This window comes from Octopus bimaculoides, chromosome 5, assembly GCF_046866305.1.
Source record: "Octopus bimaculoides isolate indiv1 chromosome 5, ASM4686630v1, whole genome shotgun sequence".
Lineage (NCBI taxonomy): Eukaryota > Metazoa > Mollusca > Cephalopoda > Octopoda > Octopodidae > Octopus > Octopus bimaculoides.
The window spans coordinates 98,296,075-98,321,008 of NC_142932.1; the positions used below are offsets into that span (position 1 = coordinate 98,296,075).

At 35.6% G+C, this 24,934-nt stretch overlaps 1 protein-coding gene across 1 annotated transcript; it reads right to left on the minus strand.

Moving 5' to 3' along the window:
• Window positions 1-7,711: 7,711 nt before the first annotated feature.
• On the minus strand, window positions 7,712-19,730 carry LOC106867879 (mitochondrial import receptor subunit TOM40 homolog). Its single transcript, XM_014912940.3, has 7 exons — window positions 19,406-19,730; window positions 15,238-15,398; window positions 14,388-14,489; window positions 14,168-14,273; window positions 12,745-12,876; window positions 11,604-11,783; window positions 7,712-9,703 (listed from the first exon to the last, which is right to left on the minus strand). The coding sequence occupies exons 1-7, from the start codon at window positions 19,596-19,598 to the stop codon at window positions 9,564-9,566; spliced, it is 1,014 nt and encodes a 337-aa protein (XP_014768426.1). The 5' UTR covers window positions 19,599-19,730; the 3' UTR covers window positions 7,712-9,563.
• Window positions 19,731-24,934: the final 5,204 nt, after the last annotated feature.

The window sequence follows — 24,934 nt, forward strand, 5'->3', positions numbered from 1 at the left end:
GGAATTAAGAAAGGTATGCAAAAATTACTTCTTTTGACACACACGCATACACACACACACACAGAGTTACAGTCCCCTCACCTTATTTCTTTCCTCAATTTACTCACATTCCTATGTTTTCCATATAGGACATTTGCATTTCGCCCCAAAGGAAGGGGCATTCAGTATTTCTTTCAGAAAAATTAAACTTTCAAAAACAAATTATATTTTCCACATTTGTAATCTCTATTTTTTCATGTGGATAACAACCAAAATTAGAAAAACAGTTAAAAATTAGGAAATTTCGGTGGGGAGGGGGAAATAATTTTGAAAACATGATTTCTGGGTAAAATCAAATTAACCCCTTTGGTGGAACTGGAGGATTTGTGATTTGTCTGCTTTCCTATTTACTAAGACTTTGGTTTTTGCTAGCTTAACTCTAAAGCCCTTCAATTCTTAACCTTGCTTCCATACTTGAAACTTCTTTAGTTCTGGAAGTGATTCAGCTATAACAAGGTCATCAGCATAAAGTAGCTCCCAGGGGCTACCTGTCTTGAATTCCTGTTATTGCCCAGAAGACTATGATGACTGATCCTTGGTGAACCCCTACTTGTACCCTGAATTCTTCACTATAGGGCTTTCCTATAAGTAGGTTATCTCCCTTGGCTAGGCGGCGCTCCATGTAGATAATTAAACTTCCAGAGGCTACCCACGCCATTGTTATTGTTTTACGTCTTATCATGGATATAAAGCAGCTTGATGATTCAGCTATCGAAGTACTTACTGTGCCTGAGTTAAAGAAATATTTAAGATTATATGGACAGGAGTGGCTGTGTGGTAAGTAGCTTGCCTACCAACCGCATGGTTCCGGGTTCAGTCCCATTGCGTGGCACCTTGGGCAAGTGTCTTCTACTATAGCCTCAGGCCGACCAAAGCTTTGTGAGTGGATTTGGTAGACGAAAACTGAAAGAAGCCTGTCGTATATATGTATATATATATATATGTATGTGTGTTTGTGTGTCTGTGTTTGTTCCAAAACCATCGCTTGACAACCGATGCTGGTGTGTTTACGTCCCCGTAACTTAGCGGTTCGGCAAAAGAGACCGATAGAATAAGTACTAGGCTTACAAAGAATAAGTCCTGGGGTCGATTTTCTCGACTAAAGGCGGTGCTCCAGCATGGCCGCAGTCAAATGACTGAAACAAGTAAGAGTAAAAGAGTATGTTACTGGAAGAAAGGCAGACTTGACTGAAAGGAATAAAAATTATGTCGATGAAGAATGTCAACACAGTAAATTCATCGGACGATACTTCAGACAGGAATAAGCAGCTTATATCTCCTCTCGGTGAAGTATTGCCTGATCTAAAGATCTTTGTAATTACCTCGTGCTACGGATGACAGCAAAGCAACAGTTAAGGAGTGGCATATTTTACCACGACAGACACGTACACAGCATCGAATACCACGATGTGAGTGAAAGCTGCTCTCACTGTATTGTCCGGTGTCTGGTAATCCCTTCGATACCGACATCAAACCAAAAAAAGAATCCTGACCACAGAGTGTGGGTAATTATCTCAAATGTCACTGGCAATGTGCATTCAGCTGATTGCAACTGTTAAAGCAAGTCACTGAGCATGCGTACATGTCATACGGAAGAGTCCCAATCAGGGGTGGATAACACCTTATAGGAAAGCCCTATACTTGTTGCCAACCTTTACCTTACTGACATCCTTGTACAGCTCTCACCAACTGCTCATCTATCCCTAGTTTCTGCATTGACCACCAGATAAGGGATTGGGGGACCCTGTCAAAGGCTTTCTTCTTGTTAACAGAAGCCAATTACAGAGGTTTATCTTCGTATTTCTCCTGCCGCTGCCTTACCAGAAATATAGCATCGGTGGTGCTTTTCCCTTGCACAAAACCAAACTGCATTTCATCTACACAAGTTAAATATATAGTTCCTACATGTGTTCACAATTATGGTTGTTTGGAGACCTGCAATAAGTGTTTCAAGTGCATTTAGATGTTTGGCCACAGCAGATCATCAGGGAACACTTCCTTGCATTAAGTTACATATAAGCATGAAACAGAATATCTTAGATGTGGTGGGATCTGCAATAGCAAGGCCTGAATTCTTTGGAAAAAGCAACAGAAATAGTACAGTGAAATTGCTGTGAGGAGTGGAGTATCCAATATTTCAGACAAATATTTCTTTGGGATTAAGATGGCAGAGGGGAAAAAAGGCACAAGCAGAGTTTTGAATCCTGTATCTTCAATACATGACCAAGATCAAATCTTCCACCATCAGAATTGGATCTCCTCTGGAAACTTCACAAATGGCAAGGCTTGATAATGTCTTTCCTAGATTAGGGAGGGTTCATTCAGCATCTGTAATAGATAAATCTCTAAGGATGGTGAAAACTATAGCCACAATATGGACACACTCACAGCAATGATATACCGAATCGCCTTCACAATTCTAAAAATAGAAATGTAGAACATATATACACATGCACACACACAGATGTGTACATGTATGTTCACATACATTTTTTGCAATAATACATTAGTATATACTAGTTTCTCCACTCACTGGGTTCATAATGCATACACATATATATAAATATCTAATACTGAAAATAAATTTTAAAAAACATGTATATGCATGCAAATACACACTGCGTGTGTGTATATGATTTAAACTAAAACTACTTATATTTGCATGCATACATAATCTACACACAGTAACCGCCTCCATTGTTTTTGTATGTATGAAATCTCATCCCCTCTGGTCATTTGACTTTCACCCTTTTCAACATGACTTGACAGAGAACAATACATATTTCTTCATCTCGTTTTTCCTTCCCTTCTACACACACACATCTGTGTATACATAGAGATATATAGACATAGTTGTTTAGCAAAAATATCTTGAAAAAAGAAGTACATTGTTTTTTGTCAATATCTTGGGTATAAATAAAGTAAAACAGCAGAAACTTGCTTCTAAGGCTTTTGTGACAAAGTAGTCTGCTGTATGAAAAGGTGTCTTAACTACTCAACAGAGATCCCAATTTCATATCATAGTTGCCTCTGCATGGAAAGGTTATCAAAAATTTTGGGAAAGGAATATGTGTGCTATCCATGGCCAATGGAGCTCATGTAAAGCAAGTTCATGAAAATAGGCACACCCTATGTTTCAGCATCCCTTTTGATTATTGGTATTACAACACATTACTTAAAAAGGATATGAACATTGTAGCCAAGATTAAAGCAATGTGTGATAAAAATGGACCTGATATCAATGCTGGGTCCAGTCATTAAAAGAGTCCTTGAAATGCAAGTGTTTATTATATAACAATATTCAGAATGAATTTATTATCATTACATCACTATTAAAACACAAACAAACAAACTCTTTCAAATTAATTGTGGATAAAAAGGTTATTTCAAAAAGTGAACAGCTCTCACATCTGAGATTTGATATTGTATGAAGAAATTGTTGGATTCCAAACAGCTTCTGAACTTGATACATGAATTAATTCTGCAGTGCATATTGTCAGTGTTGAATTGTATGGTGTTAATCAGTTATCTATCACAAGTAGAAAAAAAATTAACTAGTGTTTAAGTGAAGTTGAGTGCCATTGTCTTATTTGCTGTTTATATCCATCAACGCAAGTGGTTCACAGTAAAAAATCTAATGGCTTTGACCAGTGCTAAGTATTTCAAGCCATTACAAAAATAGGTGGACAAGTTAAGCTGAAAAGCTTGTGCAACAAATATTGTATATGTAAGCAAGCAACATGTTGCACTGTCAGTTATACACATCCACATATTTAGGATACTTCAACACATTTCAGTAAGGATAAGTTACAAAATGAACTAAGTCATTTTTATCAATTTCGCTTTTCAAACTTTCATGTTTTTCTCTTTGATGAAAAATGTTCTGATATGAAACTAGCCTCTGACAAAAATTTTACAATCTTGTTCACTGGTTATGAACAGTGCTAATTTATATCCAGTTACAAAGAGTATGTTGACAGTTAGCAAAACATTTAATGTTTTTACTTATAATTTGCTTGTCATCTCTAACATTAGCAATGTTTTAGAAGCATTCAAGTGGAACTTATGAAAGAAAATCTTGCATTCAGTATTGTTTTATAAGTTAACTATCAAATTGGGGATAACATTTCTTGAGGCCCTTTGCATATTACAAGTGGGTTTGAACCTAGAACTATGCAGTTGGATTTGCTTTGCAATCACATGGCTTCAGGTTCAATGTCACAGCACTTCAGTGAGTCTTGATCAAAACCTATATTATGTGTATGCATACTTACAGCTGATGCATTAAGTGTCAGCTATAAGGAAGGATCTCAGTTGCTCCAGTGTGGGCTTGCCTAGCCTATTTAAACTGGCACCAGTTTACCAGCATCTACATAGCAACAGCATGCATGCATTACCATTTCTGAGCTCAACTCAAAGTATGTTGTTTAATGGATTATGAAACAAGCAAAAATCTAACAAATTGGATATATTGAAGGCATCTATGAATATTCACAAGTTTAGTGACAAATATTAAAGAGTAAAAGAGCAATAAATTTCAAAAGCTTAAAGTCACCTATTGGTTATAAAGCAGCTTTGTGGAGATCACTACTGAAAATGTAAAAGTGTAAAATGCTCTGGTATTATTTCCTCTTGGAAAACATTCACTGTGGTTAACTGTGCTGGGATGTGCTAATGCAGCAGGTAACCATAAGTGTAAATTTGCTGCAATAATAAAAATCCTGCTTTCTTGAAGTTTTAGATATATGAATACATTACCAGTGGATTATTACACTAACAAAAGTGCATAGCTACCCAGGCACTATACCATTTTAACAAACATTTTGTACTAGTGGATTATGCCCACTGCAAGGAACAAAAACTGGATGTCAAGAGTAAGATTTTATTTCTGTACAAATATTCAGTTCATCCACCATCTGAACTTCTAATCAAAAATAATGTTTATGTAATGTACTTTCCTTCAAAATGTAGATATCATTAATTCAGCCATGCAACTAAAGTGTCCTTACATCAATGCAAACATTTTCTTGAACAGCATACTGGCAGTTGTGAAAGGCTTCCAAAAAAAGAGTTATTCTAAAGGATGACATAAAGGAAGTCACCAATGTATGGGATCAAATAGCTTAAGACACCCTTGTGCATGCCTGGCACAACCTCTAACCAATAACTACAAGCTATGAGTTTAGAGAATTCTGCAAATTAAGTGAGATGTCAGACCTTACATACAGGAAAATATCAAGTTAGAATTCATCAGCAAGTCAGAGGAAGTGAATATCAAGGAAGTTTTCATTAATAACAATGCTCCAGTTGCTCATTCCATAACTGAAGGTGAAACAGCTGAAATATTTTCCAAACAAGGCAATCTTAATGGTGATAACATGGTTAACAGAGGGAAAGGTGCCCATAGATAACATAGTGAAAATGCGAGATGAACTTATTGAAGGACTAGAGTAGCTGGCAGACATTACAGAACAAGAAATCATGGCAAAATATATATATATAAAAACAAAATCAACAAAACACTTGTAAACGATGCAGCTGTCACTCGAATAATCATTTAACCCTTTAGCATTTAAACCAACCATATCCAGTCCAAATATTCTGTCTTATGTTCAAACTAGCCAGATTTGTCCTCTTACACCTACCCTACAGTGTAATTCTAAAAAACAATCATACCATTGAAATCCCAAAGCTATGAAATAATGCATGATTAATTCAAAACAATGTGAATGCATAACCATTGCATTTGGCAGATTAATATGAACGCTAAAGGGTTAAAAGTGATTGAACAGAGTACTACCTCAGTGTTGCAGTATCTACTTCAGGTTTCTCAACTGTTTCTGATACTTATCTTGGGTAAAAATAAAACATTTTTATATGAAATCACCTATATTTATAATGCCCTGGATGCATGTAATGTGACTATCAGTATAAATGAAATTATTATTTTCACTACATTTATATTATTGTTTTACTGTCCGCTTATACATGCTCGCATAGGTTGGACAGAATTTGTTGAGGCAGATTCTTCAGCTGGTTGTCCTCCCTGTGACCAACTCTCACTGATTTCCAAGTATGGAAATATTTCCTCATAATAAGTCAGGTTTTCATGAAAGATTGGAAACAGACACGGCTTGCATGAAGGTGATGCTTATTTAATAAAACATCCTGCATGTATAAGCAGTACAATGAAGTAAATGGACATGCTTAAGGCTAGGTTCCATTACCAAGTCTCCCTATTATATATATATATATATATATATATGCATAAGTAGAATAATTCAGTAAAAAAAAAAAAAATTTTATCCAAAACATTTCTGATGCCAAGCATTTTGGATAAAAGTTTGTGTATTGGTAAGAGATAATTGCTGATAAGCTGGTGCATCAAACAAAATGTGTTGTTTGTTCTGCTTGAGTTGTACAGACACTCCCATGTCATTGAAAATGCAGCAAAGCAACAACTGGCTCCCTGGAAACCAATAACTGTCAACTCTGTTGTGCTTCTTCTCTCTCGTCAGGTGTCACATTATGCGATGCTGTGGTCATCATGATATCTTGCCACCTTCTCCTGTTTTCTACCCCAAGGACAGCTGAGAATAAAGACAATCCTGTGGCTGCGATGTCTTTCAGCCAAGAAGTGGGTGGACTGCCCCTTTTACGTCTGCCGTTCACCTTGCCAGTTATGATCGTTTGCTCAAGTCCATCCTAGCGCATGACGTGGCCAAAGAACCGTAGCTTCCACTTCATGATGTTTCGCCGAAGTGTCATCTTGCAACCGAGCTTTTCTAGTACACAGTTGTTTGTCCTTCTCTCCGTCCATGACACTAAGGATTCTGCGGTAACACCACATTTCAAAAGCGTTCACTCTTTTCTCGTCTGCCTTCAACATTGTCAACGACTTGCAGCCATACGCTGCAATAGAGAAAGTGACAGCCCGAAGTAGCCTTATCTTCAGCAGCATTGACACGCCACGACTCTTCCAGATGTTCTCCATATCTTGTACCGCTTGCCTCGCTATCGCGAGCCTTCTCCATATCTCTGGTGTGCTTGTTCCACTGGTGCTGATTGTGGATCCCAAGTACACAAAATCATCCACTTCCCGAATCATCTCTCCGTCTACGGTGAAGTCACCTTGGTCTGTCCTGTACTTATCCACCACCAAGATCTTTGTCATCTTTACATTCAGGAATAGGTCACTCTGTGCACTCATGTCTTTCACTTTGTGTATCATATGCAGCAATTCGTCCTTGCTGTTACTTATGAGGGTTGTGTCATTGGTGTATCTCAGATTGCACAGGCTTTCTCCGTCAAGCTGCACACCACTAGTGTAGTTCTCCGTCACCGTTCTTATGATGTTGTGCTAAGCAATAAGAAATCAATATATTTTAGATGCAGCAGTCTATAAAATTGATTCAAAGCATTATCAGACAAATGAAAGTATAAGCTTGTAAAATAGAAGAATGTTTGTCGTTTATATATCTTAAAACATAGTCATAGATTTTCTTTTCAAAATTCCCTGAAGTATTCATTTTATAAACAGACAATCCCTTCAAAACATTTGATGTTTCAAATTAGTATCCCAGTATTCAATTTTCTTTTTGTAGGTAATGGCATGCAGAACGGAGAAAATAAATAAACTAGGATATACTGGGATTTACTACTCAATCCAAGCTTATTTTGTAACAGAGTTTATTCAGTAAGAAAAATTATGAAATTAAGGCAGAGAGAGAGAGGGAGAAATATTTCTATCTTTACACAGATTTGAAATGCTTTTGACACTTTACTACTTTTGAATAAATACTTCTATAACCATGATATAAAGAATATCGAAATCAGACGAAGATTGATTCATTTAAATAACTTGAGTCTCACTGTCTTTGTAATCAACATACTTTTCAAACTCCAGAATTGAATATGAAGTAAATGAAATGGGTTGAAGTACATTAAGACCCTTCGATATATTGACATCCAAAGAACATAACATTTGTCAAACAACTAGCTAAGCTTGAAGAATATTAACAGCAGGCTGCCTACTCCCCATATTTTTATATCCCATTGAATATTTTACATTGACTGCTAATTAAAGATCGACAAACCTTTTAGTATATCTAGAAATGTTCATATTTATTGATTCAAATTTTTCCACAAAGGGCAAACCCCTTAGTATTGAGATGTCGTGATCAAGCAATGCGTATAACATGAATGTAGTAAGGAACACAGATATGGCATCAATATTTTGGGATTGTGTCAAAAGCACAAAATAGAGGAATTAAGTTTCTTATAACAAAAACATGTGTTGATTTTTAAAAAGTGGGAAATGATGAAGAGTGAAAGAAATTTACATTTATCTAAGTCAACAGTTTACAAATGAAGGTAAAAAGAAAGTCATCCAGCAAATATTGGGTTTGAATTAAGTAACCATTTTAGGTGTTTGAAAATTAACTCTTATGAATGCAAACAGATTTAGTAACATTTCAGGTTCAAATTAATCAATGTACTGTCTCTGGTCACCAATACTAACTGGCTGAGAGCTCTATTGTTCTCAAAACCCAATCAAAGTAAATGTATCCTACCTTCCCTCCATCTTGTTACAATAATTATTAAAAATGAATTTGCTTTAAAAATACATGGAGACAATGTATTAACATTTGCTTCAAGTTGTGTAACAGAAACAATATTGCTCTCTTACATAAGCATAAGACCTCAATGCTTACTGGGAAGGGAAATGAGATTGTATAATGTTTGAGCCTTTCTAAAAGGCATTAATGGCTTCAATGAATTGACTTCAATTAGGGATCAAAATCAGGTCACAGACACTTTTATAACTCTTGCTGAAGTCAACAACTTCAAAAACTGCTAGGATATTAATTAGCAGTTACAGTAAAGTAGTCAGCTGTTAATAAAATTCTTAAAACAGAAAAGTTGCTGTAGATAGTTGGCTGATTTAGTCTTAATGACTTCAATTAGTGGCCATGATCAAAATTTTAAAGCCGATATTTTATTATAGATCTGTTAAAAACCTAAGGTTCCATAAAGATAAATTTTTCAGCTATACTAAGGTGAAAATCAAAAGACAATATTTTCTGAAATTTACTCCCCTCGCTGTCTACTTATCATAGACTCAGCTAAATTTTCTATTATAGGTTTTTTTAGTATCTCTGATCTGGGATCATTTTCATACAAAATAAGTTTGAATTTAACTTAATTGTCCTGATACAATTTATATATCCAGACAAACACACACACACACACACACAATTATAGATATACATCATATTTGAACTCACATGTATGCAAATATTTTTATATGCATAAGCATACAAATATACAGAGAGATGCATGTATATTCTCAAACACCTATACATAGGTTAGCTTAAATAAAAACCCAGATCAACATACATCCTTCAAGATAACATCTTAGAACATCAGTATGGCTCACCATGCACAGATGAGTTAATGAAGGTTTTGATAATATATGTATCTTTGCTTGTACGTTCCTGTTGGGTGATAATAACCTAAATTCTTTAACCTACAATAAGACCAACACCAAATCGGTATTGTGCTTTAGTGTGATTAGCATATCCACTCAAAGCAAAGGTAAATGGAAATGGCAGCAGTTTCTTCTCCAACATTGCCCCTACACACCAGTTGGTATCCAGTTGTCCTGGAAAAGAAAAGGGTATAAAATATATTAGTAAGTAATAGTTTATTTCATCAATACATTTTCTGTAAATCTATGGCTATCATTTAAGATATAACCAAGAGGGAAGAGACCCAGAATTAGAAGTACTTTTGATGCCAATTATAGTTGCAAAAATGAAGAGGACACATTTCTCATAATGCAGATGTGAGGAGGATGTGTGTTATAAAGTGAGACCTAGAATTAGTCTGTTGTTTGAGCTCTGAGATCATTATGCAAAGTTATTCTAGCCATACATCAACATCAAAATGAAAATCAAATGGAAATTGTAGTTGTGAAACCTGTGCTGGTGGCACATAAAAAGCACCATCTGAATGTGGCCAATGCCAGCGCCACCTGGACTGGCTTCCGTGTCAGTGGCATGTAAAAAGCACCAACCGATCGTGGCCATTGCCAGCCACCTCTGGCCCCTGTGCCGGTGGCACATAAAAAGCACCCACTACACTCACGGAGTGGTTGGTGTTAAGAAGGGCATCCAGCTGTAGAAACACTGTCAGATCAGACTGGAGCTTGGTGCAGCCTCCTGGCTTCCCAGACCCCAGTCGAACCGTCCAACCCATGCTGGCATGGAAAACGGACGTTAAACGATGATGATGATGATAATGACCACTATCCTTCCTGTCTACCTGTGGAGTGGAATTTGAGATCAATTTGGTTTCTCCCTCAGTCTGCAGTGTGTCCTGATCTATTGTTAATTTAGGCTACAGGTTTGGAGACTTCTTGTGTATTTTTTATAGAAACTGAAGAAAACATTCTTAGAAATGGTTACACAAAGTCTTCTGTTCTAAGTACAACAGTGAGATATTACTAGCAACACATATGCATCTCTGCTTGTCTTATTATGTTGTAATGAACCTAGCTCATTTATAAAACCAACACTAATTCAGCATTGTGTGCTAATATGATTAACATATCTATTCAAAACAAAAGTGAAAGAAAATTACAACAGAGATTGACCAAGATGCAGCTGAAATTGTCAGTGTTGGGAAATTGGATTTCAGGCTAGTCATGAAGTCATGATAGTAAAACGAGTATGGCATCAAGAGTAGAAGGTAATAGAATTTTTGCAATTTTGAAGAGCACAGAAATGAATGACATTATTAGAGTTGATACATACATTAGAAATTAGAAAAAGAATAGTCAAATGAGTATTATTGATTTGATTCAAATGAATCTGAAATTACTTGAAAGCAGGCGAGCTGATAAAATAGCCATTTACAAGAGATATTAGTTAATGTAGATGCAATAAATGTATTTACATTAGAAGATGTAAAGTTAAAGACAAACAAAAATATGATGAATTGTTGGTAAATTAAATCAGAAACAGGCCACATAAAACACAAAATACAGTAAGTTAGATTAAATCATAGTAAGGAATAGCTACAGAAAAGCTATTCTAAAACATTCTGTGTCTACTTTCCATGCCAGTATGGGCTGTACAGCATGTCTTGTCCCTACAGTCCGTTTTTGGAATGTCTTTTATTTCTGGATGCCCTTCCTAATGTATCGGTTGCATGTTATGATACTAAACAGTCTCCTCTACATTACATTGTCTCTATTCATTCACATGTATAGGATGCATTTTATTATAGTAGGAGTATTAGAGAGGTTGCTGTATCTACAAGACTAGATAGTGCTCTCTACATCATCTCCAATCTTTTATGGCAATTGTGATCAAGAGGTTGGATAAAAGAGAGTGATGACCTAAAGGACAAAAGAGTGTGATGGAGAAAACAACCTTTTCTAATTCAAGCAGACACGAAATATTGCTAGATAAAAACGAATTAGAATAATCGCACAACCTCTTTTTAATTTTTAGTGAACAAGTCAACCTTCTGACTAAAAAATTTAAATTCAAACTTACCCCTAAATGTCATTCCAGCATTCGGAATTTCATATTGGTATCCTACTGTTGTAGCACTTTCTTGTAAACTTGATTCCATTTCAACAGCTATTTCAAGGTTTTCCATGACCTCCTGATGAAAGCCTAAGTGAATACCTCCAGCAGCAGGACTACAGTTAGCAGAAAGCTGCCATTTATCTCCTGAAATAAAATGAGAAGAAATGAGTTGGATAGAATTTCAAGAGGAAAATATGTATAGTCAGTCTAACCTCTTATATCTTCTATATTTTGCAACATCTTGTGTTCCAAAACAGTTATACTTATTAAATCTAACCGGTTCAATTTATCTAGAGAGAGAGAGAATTAGTTCTTGTTTAAGCAGAGTATATCTTTCACGCTCGAGACATATATAGTTTAAGTTACATGGTGAATACAGCATCCTTGTGATAAAGGTAAATTATGCCAAAAAAATAACAAAATTAGCAGAATGGCAGCAATTTGTAGGAAAAATGGTATGGTTAATTGAATGAATCAATTCCAGTAAATGACTGATACCTATTTGATAGGATGAAAGACAAACTGTACCTAGAAAGAATCCTTGCCTTATTTTTTAACAAATTAATATCACCTAATTTGAAGTTACCATTACTCTGTCACCCAATTATTTTCCAGTTCCTCAATTTGGTTAATACTGAGTGGTCACCAAACCAAATATACTAGACACATTATTGCAGGAGAAACTAAATGGTGATAATGAGTAAATAGAATATATCTAACAAACAGTAATTGGATGGTAGAGAAATAGCATTCATGCACTAATATTAGAAAAAAAATTGTCTTCTCCAGCATCACAAAACACAATTAATTAGGCTATATTCTAAAAACAACAAAGTAAATAATGAAAATAATACTGAGAATATTAACCCTTTAGCATTTAAGCTGGACATATCTAGCCAAAATATTCTACTTGCTTTATACTGAAACAGGACAGATCTGGCCTCTCACACCCACCTTACAATGTCATTCTGAAAATAATCACATCATTGAAATCTCAAAGCTATGAGATAGTAGATGATTAATTCAAAACATTGTGAATAAATAAACACTACATTTGACAAAGGAATCTGAATGCTAAAGGGTTAAAGTTTACTATTGTTGTTACCTGAATATTTCCCAGCTAATGAAAGTATAGCCATTTCATTCCCAGGGACGGTGTTACCATACTGATATAATAGCTCAGCACCAAGCATTAATGAAGAGCTAACTTTCTGTAAATACTGAGCAACTGCAATACCTGTAAAACAATTTTAAACAATTAGAAATGCGTATACAAAGTGATAGGTAGAAAAAAAAGACACAACAGCTATAAAATACATTTCATTTATACATAGTCTAATATAATAACTATCTTGCTACACCATGTAAACTGCCAAGACTCTTTGCAAGTACTATATCTACAATTTTCAAACTACTGTGTATAATATATTTATCATCACCATTTTGACACTCATTTTGTCATGGTAAAATAGATTTAACAGTTTTGCAAGATGGCTGTCACAATTTGTTTCAAACTTGGATTATATCATCTGTGATGCCTAATGTTTCTGAATCAGATCTCATCATTTTATCCTGTGTTTTCTTTGGTCTTATTTTGCCACAGTCAAGTACACAAAACTTTCATTCATTAAATATAATTCATAGCAAAGCAACTATCAGTCAATGTTTTTAACGCATAATCTTTTTCTCATTTCATTTGTGCCCTGCTGTGTAAGTTAAAGTAGCACATCAAATGGAGCATGCACAACTTATTTTTTTCTCTCTTATCTACAGGCCTTCCACACTTGATGCTTTGATTGTTATTGACATAAAGATATGATGAAGAGTAGAGCATAAAACTTTGGTGAATGATTATACATTAAATTCTTCCAGCCTTATTTTTTGTATCTGTATATAGTGACTGATTTGCTGGAACAATTACTAGTTTATTGCATTTCCACAAACTACACAATATAAATGAAAACTTGTCTAATCTGTGGGTACAGAAATGGAATTATAACAAAAGATATCTCAATTCCAATTTGAAACTTGTCATGATACATCCAAATGAAAAAGTGAAAACGTTTATCAAGTACAAATCTACAAACTCTGATGAAACAAAGCACAAAAAATTGGTAGCTGACAACTCAAATGTATCCTAAAGGGTAGCAACAATTAGCATTAGTATCACTGGATGCCACTACCTTCCATGCTATGACTAACTGATTTTGAATGTATTGTAGATTTTGGCTTTTAGTTTCTTTTCCTTGGATAATTTATAAGACAACTGTATCTAAAAAGCTTTCATTTATTAGATAAGAGTTAGTTTTTATATACTAAAGCTCCAAATGAAATATTTTGAAAAATTAAATCAATCTACTTCTATATAATATAGCTGATAGATTTGAAAACAATAGAAAAGAAAGCCACTAGAAAAGTTACGGAAGATCAAAATCTTATCTTGATGATCAAATTTGGCTTCAATAATTTTGTTAAAATTGTTTATTGTTCATAAATCTATAGAAACGAAAAATAAATATGTTACTTACCAGATTCATTAACAATATCTATATTTCCAAGAGTACAAGAACCAGTGAAATTATTGCCTTTATAATCCACAGCACATTGTGTGGCCAGCCACTTGCTGTTCTGGATCTAAATAAAGAAAGCAGCATCATTTCATTTATTTATTTCAGCACAACAAAACCCTCGAAAGCACACCTCTATTACTCTTCATTAAAACAATAAATATTGAGAACTGACACTTACTTGGGCAACAAATTTCCCTCGAAGTCTTTCAGTAAATTGATGTATAATGTTTGCATTCATATTACCAGAAGCATCAGTATCACCAATAAGAACAGGGTAAGCCTATAAAAGGAAACAAGAACACTGAATCAAATGTCCATCTTAACTTTTATAAAGGCTGAAAATAAGTTTTAAATGATACAATGCTTCCATTAAAAAAAAAATTACTATTTTGTCTTATGCATCTCACCGAAAAAAAAAACTTAAGTCTGGGTAACATTTTATATATATAGACATATGTACACATGCAGAGTATTGACCCCGCACTAACAAGATGCAATGGAAAAACAAATGTATGATAAGAGGGAATAGCAATCATACTGTTTCCACCAAGGAAGATATATTTTGATATCAGGAGGATTAAAAGTCTAGCTATAAAATCATAGCAACACAAACCTTAGCACAGATTACTTGTATGTTCAAACATAATCAAAAGGAATATAAACGTTTCATGCCTTAAATTTATATTCATAACATCTGGTGTTAAATGTAGATGTATTCACATAAAAACAACCAATCTAAGACAAAAGGGACGAATTTATAAAAGTCTTCTGCTATGAAAGTTAACATGGAAATGTAGCCATTCATGGTCAGTGAACAAAAAGCATTGTGTTATGGTCCCCCATATTTGGCTGGTTTAATGTTAAGAAGATAAATTGCCATCTAAAGCAACTTAAACAAAACTGAATCAAAATCTCCAGTCTGATGTGTAAAGTAGTAATATTACATCAATGTAACTCCTTACACTGTATCTTTAGGATACAATACATACAATGAAAAGAAAGCATCTTCATAGATGTAACCTCTTTACCTCTTGAGCACTGTACATTTTGGTACCAACATATGTTCCTCCAAACCGATATCCAGTTGACTGGAATGTACTCATAGACAAAGTATGGCTGATTTGAAAATGACTGCTTAAACCTTTGGAAATAATCAGCTTCCCACCTTCGAACACTTGAGGAAATACATCTGAAGTATAAGAACACATTTATGTACTAATGAACAAACATATACTAATGCAAGAAAACAATAATGGGTCATAAACTGTTAACTAATGGCTGATCTTTCACAAATTAAAATGAGAAAGAAACTTTACGAACTTGATTACTTACAGTGATCATATGGATGGATAAAAAAAAAAAATCGCCCCCTCTCCAAGAACTTATAGATTCTAATCCTAATACAATTACCTTTAAAATGCCCAAAAGGAATACATTTTAATATGTTAATTCAACTGAAGGATTAGTATCGAGAGGAAACATACATTAATTACACAAGTAATTTAGTCAAGACATCACCTGAAATAAATTACCCTTTCTAATTGAATGTAACAAATTATTATTATTAAGGCAACAGTGTACTAAAAACCATAAACTAAATACCTTGTGATATTTAGCTTGATCTCTCACATTTTTACTTCAAATTTCATGAAGCTTGATTTATCTTTCATTTTCAAAGGTCCATAAAAATACATTCCAATAAATACTGATCAATGTGACATATATCCTTTTCCAAAAACTCATTATTATAAACACAACTCACAAAAACAAGCCAGCAACTACAGTACCAAAAAATACTACAATAATCATCTGTTATTTACAGAGAACAAATATAGTCAAGGGAAATGGTTGCCAACTTCATATTATGCTCATCTAACTTATTTCTGTAGCATCATCATAGATTAATTGCAACTGCATAACAAAAACAAAGCATTTATAGTACCTTACAAAAATAACTTCTATGCACATAAAATTGTGTGCAAGCAAATAAATTTTTTAAAATATATAAATGTGCAGGAAGGTCCTGCCAAAAATTGTATTTAATAATTTGTACTTTATTTTTCAAAAGTAATTCTTAAAAACAAAAAATATGTTAAAAAACATTTTATGATTGGCACTTTATTCAGCGAGACGTATCTGAAACAAACATGCATGCCTTGTAAGTGATAAATGAACATCACCTCTCCTTACAGCAACAAAATGGATGTGAGCTTTTAATAGTAGGTATTTCACTTAGATAAAGCTAAATTCAATGAGCACTGATTTCTTAATGAAAACAGTAACATACAAATTACACTTTCTCCCTGATCAGAGGAAACTTCTTAAATTCAAAATTTTTTCATAAATTCTTTACCATGTCTGACTTTCGCTTGAGTTTTTTTTTTTTTTTAATCACTATAACCCAATGAAACTTCCATGTGATGTAACATCAACATCATCTGTTTATCTTAAATGAATTCACCTACTAACCAAAACTGCTTATCCCTAGCAAGCTGCTAAACATACATATATTAATTTCTATAATATCAATCTTAATTTTATTTCAATTTAGTGAGGCAAATTTCCAAAGACTGACATTTGAATACAGCTTATATTATTACTGAGACTAAACATTGTTTATAAATGACAAAAAACCACCCCATGATATTTATCTCAAAGTTGCACCCATACTCTAATTGCCATCATATATATAATTCTTGGTGGTCGTATATCAATTTTACCTTGTTAAATGGTGACAGGATAAAAACATTAAAAAATCAGAGTTAGAAAGAAACAGAACTAAAATGCACCAGTTTAATGGAGATTAGTGACTAACTTCGCAACATTCAGTGTTGTGCCTTTTGCTCAAGTGTTGCCAAATGATTTCCACAAAAATTGGTAAATACTCTTGTTTCTTACAGAAAGTAGTACTGTCCTGACTGAACTGGTCTAGTGCAATAAACTTCATTTTATCTATGTCTGTCTTTTATTTTAATAGCTAGATAGTATATAGTAGTAAACCACAATGATATTCAATATTTATGCTAGACATTAGCACAATGAATGAAATATGAGGATTATGACAAACGGATCTGAGAGTTATATTACGGGTAAGCCCTAAATCATCATCATCATCGCTTAACGTCCGCTTTCCATGCTAGCATGGGTTGGACGATTTGACTGAGGACTGGTGAAACCGGATGGCAACACCAGGCTCCAATCTAAATTTGGCAGAGTTTCTACAGCTGGATGCTCTTCCTAACGCCAACCACTCAGAGAGTGTAGTAGGTGCTTTTACGTGTCACCTGCACGAAGGCCAGTCAGGCGATACTGGCAACGGCCACGCTCGAAATGGTGTCTTTTATGTGCCACCCGCACAAGCCAGTCCAGGGGCACTGGCAACGATCTCGCTCGAAAATATTACGGAGGCCAGTCAGGCGGTACTGGCAACGGCCACGCTCAAAATGGTGCATCTCATGTGCCACCCGCACAAGAGCCAGTCCAGGGGCACTGGCACTGATCTTACTTGGCTTGCCAGGTTTTCTCACGCACAGCACATTTCCAAAGGTTTTATTTATTTTGCGTTGCCTCTAAAATTGTATTATAGCTCTCTTTAGACTATGATTCCTAATTAAGAATGTTTTAGTGCACTATTAAGACATTGTCCAAAGATTTTAACCCAGAACGGTTTCCCCCCCCCCCCCCCCCCCGTCTACATTTTCCACCTTCACTGTGCCAAGTAGACACCCATTGTAAAAACACCAGTTATTAACTTCCATTCCAGTTTTAAAAAAATCTTTCACGCTTAACTAAATACTGGTGCACGTTTCAGGAGCGAACTTATCCACATATCTTGTTCAAGAGCAAGATGTATCTTTCTGTGTAGTCTAGAATATCTGGGCTCAATTTGTTACAAGACGAAAGACGATGTTGATTGATATCAATAAGGTGCTAGGAATTGCAGCTAAGTCGTTTAGGTATAGGCCTAGTGACCGTCAAGTCTACGTTTATCATCCCATTAGAGTTAGTATTTCTTGATTGACCCAGTCCACCCAAATGTTGACACATATCTCATTTCCGTAAGAACAACATATATATTGCATAACTAAGGAGTATTTCATTAACTTGATGTGCGAGCTCGAATTCACCGATGGAAAATCAATTCAGAGTATCTTCGAAATAAAAAAGTTTCTCAGAGAACAAATCAATTATGTATTCTAAAGTCAGCTATACTACACGGAAAGTGTTAAACTTTAATATTTGGGAATGGAAGATAGTGTAATGTTTAGCCGGTGAACTTATATTAAATGCAGGAAATATATCCAGAGACGTAATGTATAAATAAGCACCATATATAGCATTAATATATAATTAAGTACTTATTCCATAAACGACGGTTTGACAATAAAATTATCCCACGTTTTATTTTTTTAATTGGAATTCATAAGAAATAATTCTTCGGCAATATATATTTTGTTGAGACTAATATATACAAATTACCTTTAAAGAGAGCAACAGATGATAATTACATTATGCAGAAGGCTACAATATTTTAAAGTGTCAAATCATTTGTTCTCCCCCAAATCTTTCGGTATTTTGAAAGACTACACATTTTAATGTATAAATTATATAACAGAAAGTAAGCTAAAATAACAAAATATCGATTTTTTTTCTTGCACTAAAAAATACGAAACTTGGGATCATTGAAGAAGGTCGAGAAAATAAAGTGAGTGGTAGGGAGAGAAACAACAGGATTGTGCAACTAAATAGTAATATATCATAAAAAATAAATTTATTTGAATTAACGATGGTAATATCACCGAGCGAAACACAAAATTATCGAGAGCTAACAAGAAGCATGTAACCTAAAAGTTGCTATTTTTACAATGAACTGGAGAAGCCCGTTTACATTTTACCTTATAGAAAAAGTTTATAGGTCAGAACACTACATTTACATATAGTAATAAACTACAGTAATTATATAGGCGTTAGCATGAAAAACAAAAGGTAATACTAAAATAATTCTAGTATTTAACACGAAGCCAATAATATTAATCAATTTACAGAACGTGAATGATATACTGAAGGATGTTTTAGAGAGTGAATACCAAGTTAATATAAGAACAGGGTCGAATTACACCGGGTCATATCCAAGGTGAGACGGTCATAGAAATCAAACCCAAGAAAACCAACGGGTTTCGTTTACAATTCTTTTACCTTTGCATTTTTTATGGAGATCTTCAAAAGTTCCAGGATTGTCAGGAAAATTTGTTAGGGGAATTTCTGATGGGGGACCTCCAGAAAGCCCAGAAGTTTGTGCCGGTTCTTTAGGTGGTGCAGGTGGCGGTGGTGTTAATAACGGTGGTACCGCCGTTGATGGAGGTTGTGATGCTGCATTTACATTACCCATAGTGTCCTAAATATGTTGAAAACTGCTATTAAAATTTATATACAGTTATATTATTGAACAGCCCCTAAATCTTCTCCAGCCCCGCTTCACGTGGAGCAGAGGAGTGTAGCCATGTGTTCGTACATGCGCAGTAATTAACTTCCGCTTAAATACTGTAAAGTTCTATTAATCAGCAGGAGCTAACCCAGTTGCGTGCAACAAGCTCTGATTTAACGGAAGACAAATGTATTGCACACAATAATATAAAACTAATCTAATTGTTTCCGACTAAGTCATTTGATTGTCATCAGCTCATACGAATTGTAAACAACGAGTAAACTTCACTTAAAATGTATTTCGACAAAAAGGTGTTATTTAACCCAGGCAATCCTGATCAGGTACAATGTGTATAGGACAATATGTAGGGTGTTTTTCGTTATTGTTTATCCCCAGGCAGCACTGTGATCACAAGCGTTATAACATTAACCATTCTGCCTATTATAGAATCTGTATTTAGGAGTAAATTACATCCGCATGGTCTTTCTTTTTTTAGATTAATGATGTGATTTTTAAGGAAAGTTGGCTACTATTTCTAAGAGATTTGGCGGATGCGTATAAATTCCCTTCTTGTTTATCCTGTTTACTTCTTTCAAAGTATGATTATTTTTTAATTAGCAAACTAGAAATAAATATGCTGTGAAGAAAAACAGCGTGTCTTCTTTTCCAGTGCTGAGCGCATATATCACGGCAAGTAGCTTTTTTTCTGGTCAGTACTCAACAGCTTAACTTCACGGTAGCTGTCTTATACGCCCACTAATTCATTCATGATAGATGACTTCCATAAAATATAGGGGGTGGGATGGGGCACAATGAGTAATATTTACTGCATTTTTGACCGAGGAAAAATTTTTTTTTTTTTACAAATCTTCACTACTTTACAAAAACTAAGCAAATGACCTCTAAAAATATCAAAAACACTTTAACATATTCAGAACACTATTTTAAGAAATTACCTCAGTTCTGTTTGAGTGTGTGTGTTGGCGGGGGATACGAAGTGTTTTTACTGCATTTTTGACTTTGTGACAAAAAGTATTTTTTACAAATGTTCACTACCTTACAAAAACTATATCACCTCAGCAAATGACCTTCCCTAAATGCATTAAAAGTATTATAACATAATCTGAACTCTATTTCAGAAAATTATCGCTGTTCTCCTTGAGCATATAAAAGACAAATTTGGAGTGGCTTACTTCTTGATGTATTTACACACTATGCAATTAAGGAGAAGAAATTATTGAAATTAGTCATTACTCGTTGTGCCCCGCATTAGACATCATTTTCTGAAGATTGAAAATGATCAAATTAGACATTAGTGTTGGGGGGAAAAAATTTACCTGAAATCCAATAGAGAAAAGAATATTGATTGTTAAACACTAAAAATTGTTCAGATATTTTATTAGTAACCACAATTACAATTGGGTCAAAGTTGAGGAAACATTTCTTGAAAAAGAAGTACTTGTCACCTGACTATGTTTCAAACTCTCTCAACCTCAGCAATAACTATACTGACCAATTTTACTTACAAGGATGATGGAACAGAGCAAAATGATGATGTTATGCTTGCAATGTACTAATTTCAAACAGATAGAAAGAAAATGATGAGCAATCAAAAATTACTCATTCTTCCCTACTCCCTAGTTTTCTTTGAGGCAATGTGTCTATTTGCAATGGTAATTTCTTACGACAAATTCTTTTGGTACATTTAAGTAGGCACCATCTGCATGAAGTACCATCTTCAGTGGGCTTCATATCCTCACCACAACCATGTCAAAGCTGAAAAGTAATTTTTCCTAATATATTTACTGTTAATCATTCTAAGTCTATTAGCATTTGATACACTTGGTATCCATACATTGTCCATGTTAATGATAAATACAGAAATGTCTTAATAGACGAGTTAATTTGTTCCTGGAGATCGCTTGTAAAGCAAAAGCTTGTAACGTAGAGCAATAATTTCCCAAAGTAGCAATGAAACTTTATGCCATCATTTTACTCGATCACAGTGTAGACGCATCAGAACCAGTGTTACCACACACACACAAGATGGCTGTTTAACCTTTTTATATTTATTATAAAACAAAACTCATAAGCCCAGTGTCTTGTAAAGAGGGTTCTCATAAAGTGAGGTATTACTGTATAATTGCAAAATATTTTGTAGGATTCAACTTGAATAATTGAGAACATCACACAGGATGATTTATAGTACATGTGCCTCTCCCTGGCTCTGCATTGCCGCCTCAACTTCTTGATATAGCACTTCAACTACAGAGTATCTTGACTATGAACTGGCATTTATCATCCTTGTGTCTTGACTTTCTTCTAACGTCATATTATAGACTCTTTCTATGCTCTGTACATATCACACATGCATACATCTGTTTTGCACACACACGTTGTATACATGACGGCTTGTCTATTATGTTTGTATGACGCACACACAGACACACAAGTTAACATAGAAATAAAATCTTCTCTTAAACTTTCTACCGGGTGTGTCTCTCTTTTCCTTCTGGCACTTATACAGCATTTATCCTCTTTTCATATTTTTATTTGTATCGACCGTGCGATGTACTAAGGGGCCATTCCTCATCACCTCTCCTGATCGCATGGTCTTTACAGGTTCTTACCTAACACTCCATTGTATTCCTTGTGCAAAACTGATGGGTAAGATCAGCCATGATGGATACGTAATAGTATACATTTCAGATAGTATATATATATATATATAGGCGTAGGAGTGGCTGTGTGATAAGTAGCTTGCTTACAAACCACATGGTTCCGGGTTCAGTCCCACTGCGTGGCATCTTGGGCAAGTGTCTTCTACTATAGCCTCGGGCCGACCAAAGCCTTGTGAGTGGATTTGGTAGACGGAAACTGAAAAGAAGCCCATCATATACATGTGTATATGTGTGTGTGTATGTGTTTGTCCCCCCAACATCGCTTGACAACCGATGGTGGTGTGTTTACGTCCCCGTAACTTAGTGGTTCGGCAAAAGAGACCGGTAGAATAAGTACTAGGCTTACAAAGAATAAGTCCTGGGGTCGATTTGCTTGACTAAAGGCGGTGCTCCAGCATGGCCAAAGTCAAAAGACTGAAACAAGTAAAAGAGTATATATATATATATATATACAAAGTTAGTCTTTGTATGTGGCAGATGTTCAGGTGCAATAAACACTGTAAACAAACAGGAAACAACTTGTATCTCATTCCAGGGAGAAAAACTAGAGGTAGTTGATAGCTTCCGCTATCTGGGTGACCAAGTTAGTAGTGGGGGTGGGTGCGCTGAAAGTGTAACTGCTAGAATAAGAATAGCCTGGGCCAAGTTTAGAGAGCTCTTACCTCTGCTGGCGACAAAGGGACTCTCACTCAGGGTAAAAGGCAGACTGTATGACGCATGTGTACGAACAGCCATGCTACATGGCAGTGAAACATGGGCTGTGACTGCTGAGGACATGCGTAAGCTCGCAAGGAATGAAGCCAGTATGCTCCGCTGGATGTGTAATGTAAATGTGCATACCCGTCAGAGTGTAAGTATCTTGAGAGAAAAGCTGAACATAAGAAGCGTCAGTAGTGGTGTGCAAGAGAGACGATTGCGCTGGTTTGGACATGTGGTGAGAATGAATGAGGATAGCTGCGTGAAAAAGTGCCACTCCCTAACAGTTGAGGGAACCCGTGGAAGAGGTAGGCCCAGGAAGACCTGGGCTGAGGTGGTGAGGCAAGACCTTCGAACATTGGGCCTCACCGAGGCGATGACTACTGACCGAGACCTTTGGAAATGTGCTGTGCGTGAGAAGACCCGGCAAGCCAAGTGAGATCGTTGCCAGTGCCCCTGGACTGGCTCTTGTGCGGGTGGCACATAAGATGTACCATCCTGAGCGTGACCGTTGCCAGTACCGCCTGACTGGCCTTGTAGGGTTTTCGAGCGAGATCGTTGCCAGTGCCCCTGGACTGGCTCTTGTGCGGGTGGCACATAAAAGACACCATTTCGAGCGTGGCCGTTTTCGTGCGGGTGACACGTAAAAGCACCCACTACACTCTCTGAGTGGTTGGCGTTCGGAAGGGCATCCAGCTGTAGAAACTCTGCCAAATTAGATTGGAGCCTGGTGTAGCCATCCGGTTGCACCAGTCCTCAGTCAAATCGTCCAACCCATGCTAGCATGGAAAGCGGACGTTAAACGATGATGATGATGATGATGATAGGTGCAGGGCTATATAGCTAAGAAGTTTGCTTCGCAACCAAGTAATTTTAGCTTCAATTTTTACCACATGACACATTGAAGTAAGTTTGTTCTGCTATAGCCCTGGGTTGACAAATGCCAGGCGAGGGAAGTGGGTAGAATGGACTTGGCAAGAAACTCGTCATATGTGGGTGTGAATGTTTAAATTCCACATATATTGAGTAAAGTGGCGCTTATGTTGACAGTCTCTTTTGACAGTATAGCTACTGACTGCTTTCAAAGACCTGTGGAATAAAATCATTTACTTGAAAAACATTTAAAGTTTGGCGACAGGAAGAGCATTTGTCAGTAAAATCCGGTCTCAAATAACAAAGGAGATAACTACAATATGACTAATTGATCAAACTTTTTTGGAACACGATAATGCAGAATGGAATGGTTATTGCAGTCTGCTGGTGAAAGACCTGGACATACTTTGTTACCTCCCTTGCTTTTCTTTATTAATGTTACACCTGAGGGGTCTCTTTAAAAAATAACCTCAGTTGAACAGTGTTTTAACTCAGTATAGTCACATATACAAAAGCCTACAATAGTTATACTTCATATGCTCTCGTGAAGTATTTCCTTCACTCATATTGTTAATATCAGCACCACTATATTATTTATCTATCTATCTATCTATCTGTATTTTCATTGCTAAAGAGGAATATCTTTCACTAAGTATGAATAAAACGGACACATGTTTATCGCTTGCACTATTTAGTAGTTGAGATCAAACTCACTCCAATTTGCATTGTCTATCCGGGTATGGACAACTTTTTATGAGAAGCGGGTCGCACGACACGTGCCTCACCATCAGGCAGTCCACACTATTAAAAAAGTAAAGGTAATTTTTTTGTTAGGCGTGTCATTCACAAACTCCCACTGGCCGCATGTTGCTCATAACTGGTCTATATTATCTGAAAATGTTCGATTTTATTGGCGTTATCTTCAAACAAGAGAGAACTTTGAAACTTGGAACACTGGTAGAATGTGTCATATAAAACATCTTTTACTCTTAGTTGTCGTATTTCTGTAATTTCAACCAATCACTGACGTCTATTCAGCTGAATAGAGTT

What these genes read in the sequence shown, in the direction of transcription:
- LOC106867879 (XM_014912940.3), bottom strand. Translation starts at nt 19,598, where the DNA reads ATGGGTAATGTAAATGCAGCATCACAACCTCCATCAACGGCGGTACCA. An exon ending in TCTCCATAAAAAATGCAAAG is followed by an intron (nt 15,399 to 19,405) that starts GTAAAAGAATTG and finishes CTTATACTTCAG; the next exon opens with ATGTATTTCCTCAAGTGTTC. An exon ending in ATTAGCTGGGAAATATTCAG is followed by an intron (nt 11,784 to 12,744) that starts GTAACAACAATA and finishes ATTTTATTTCAG; the next exon opens with GAGATAAATGGCAGCTTTCT.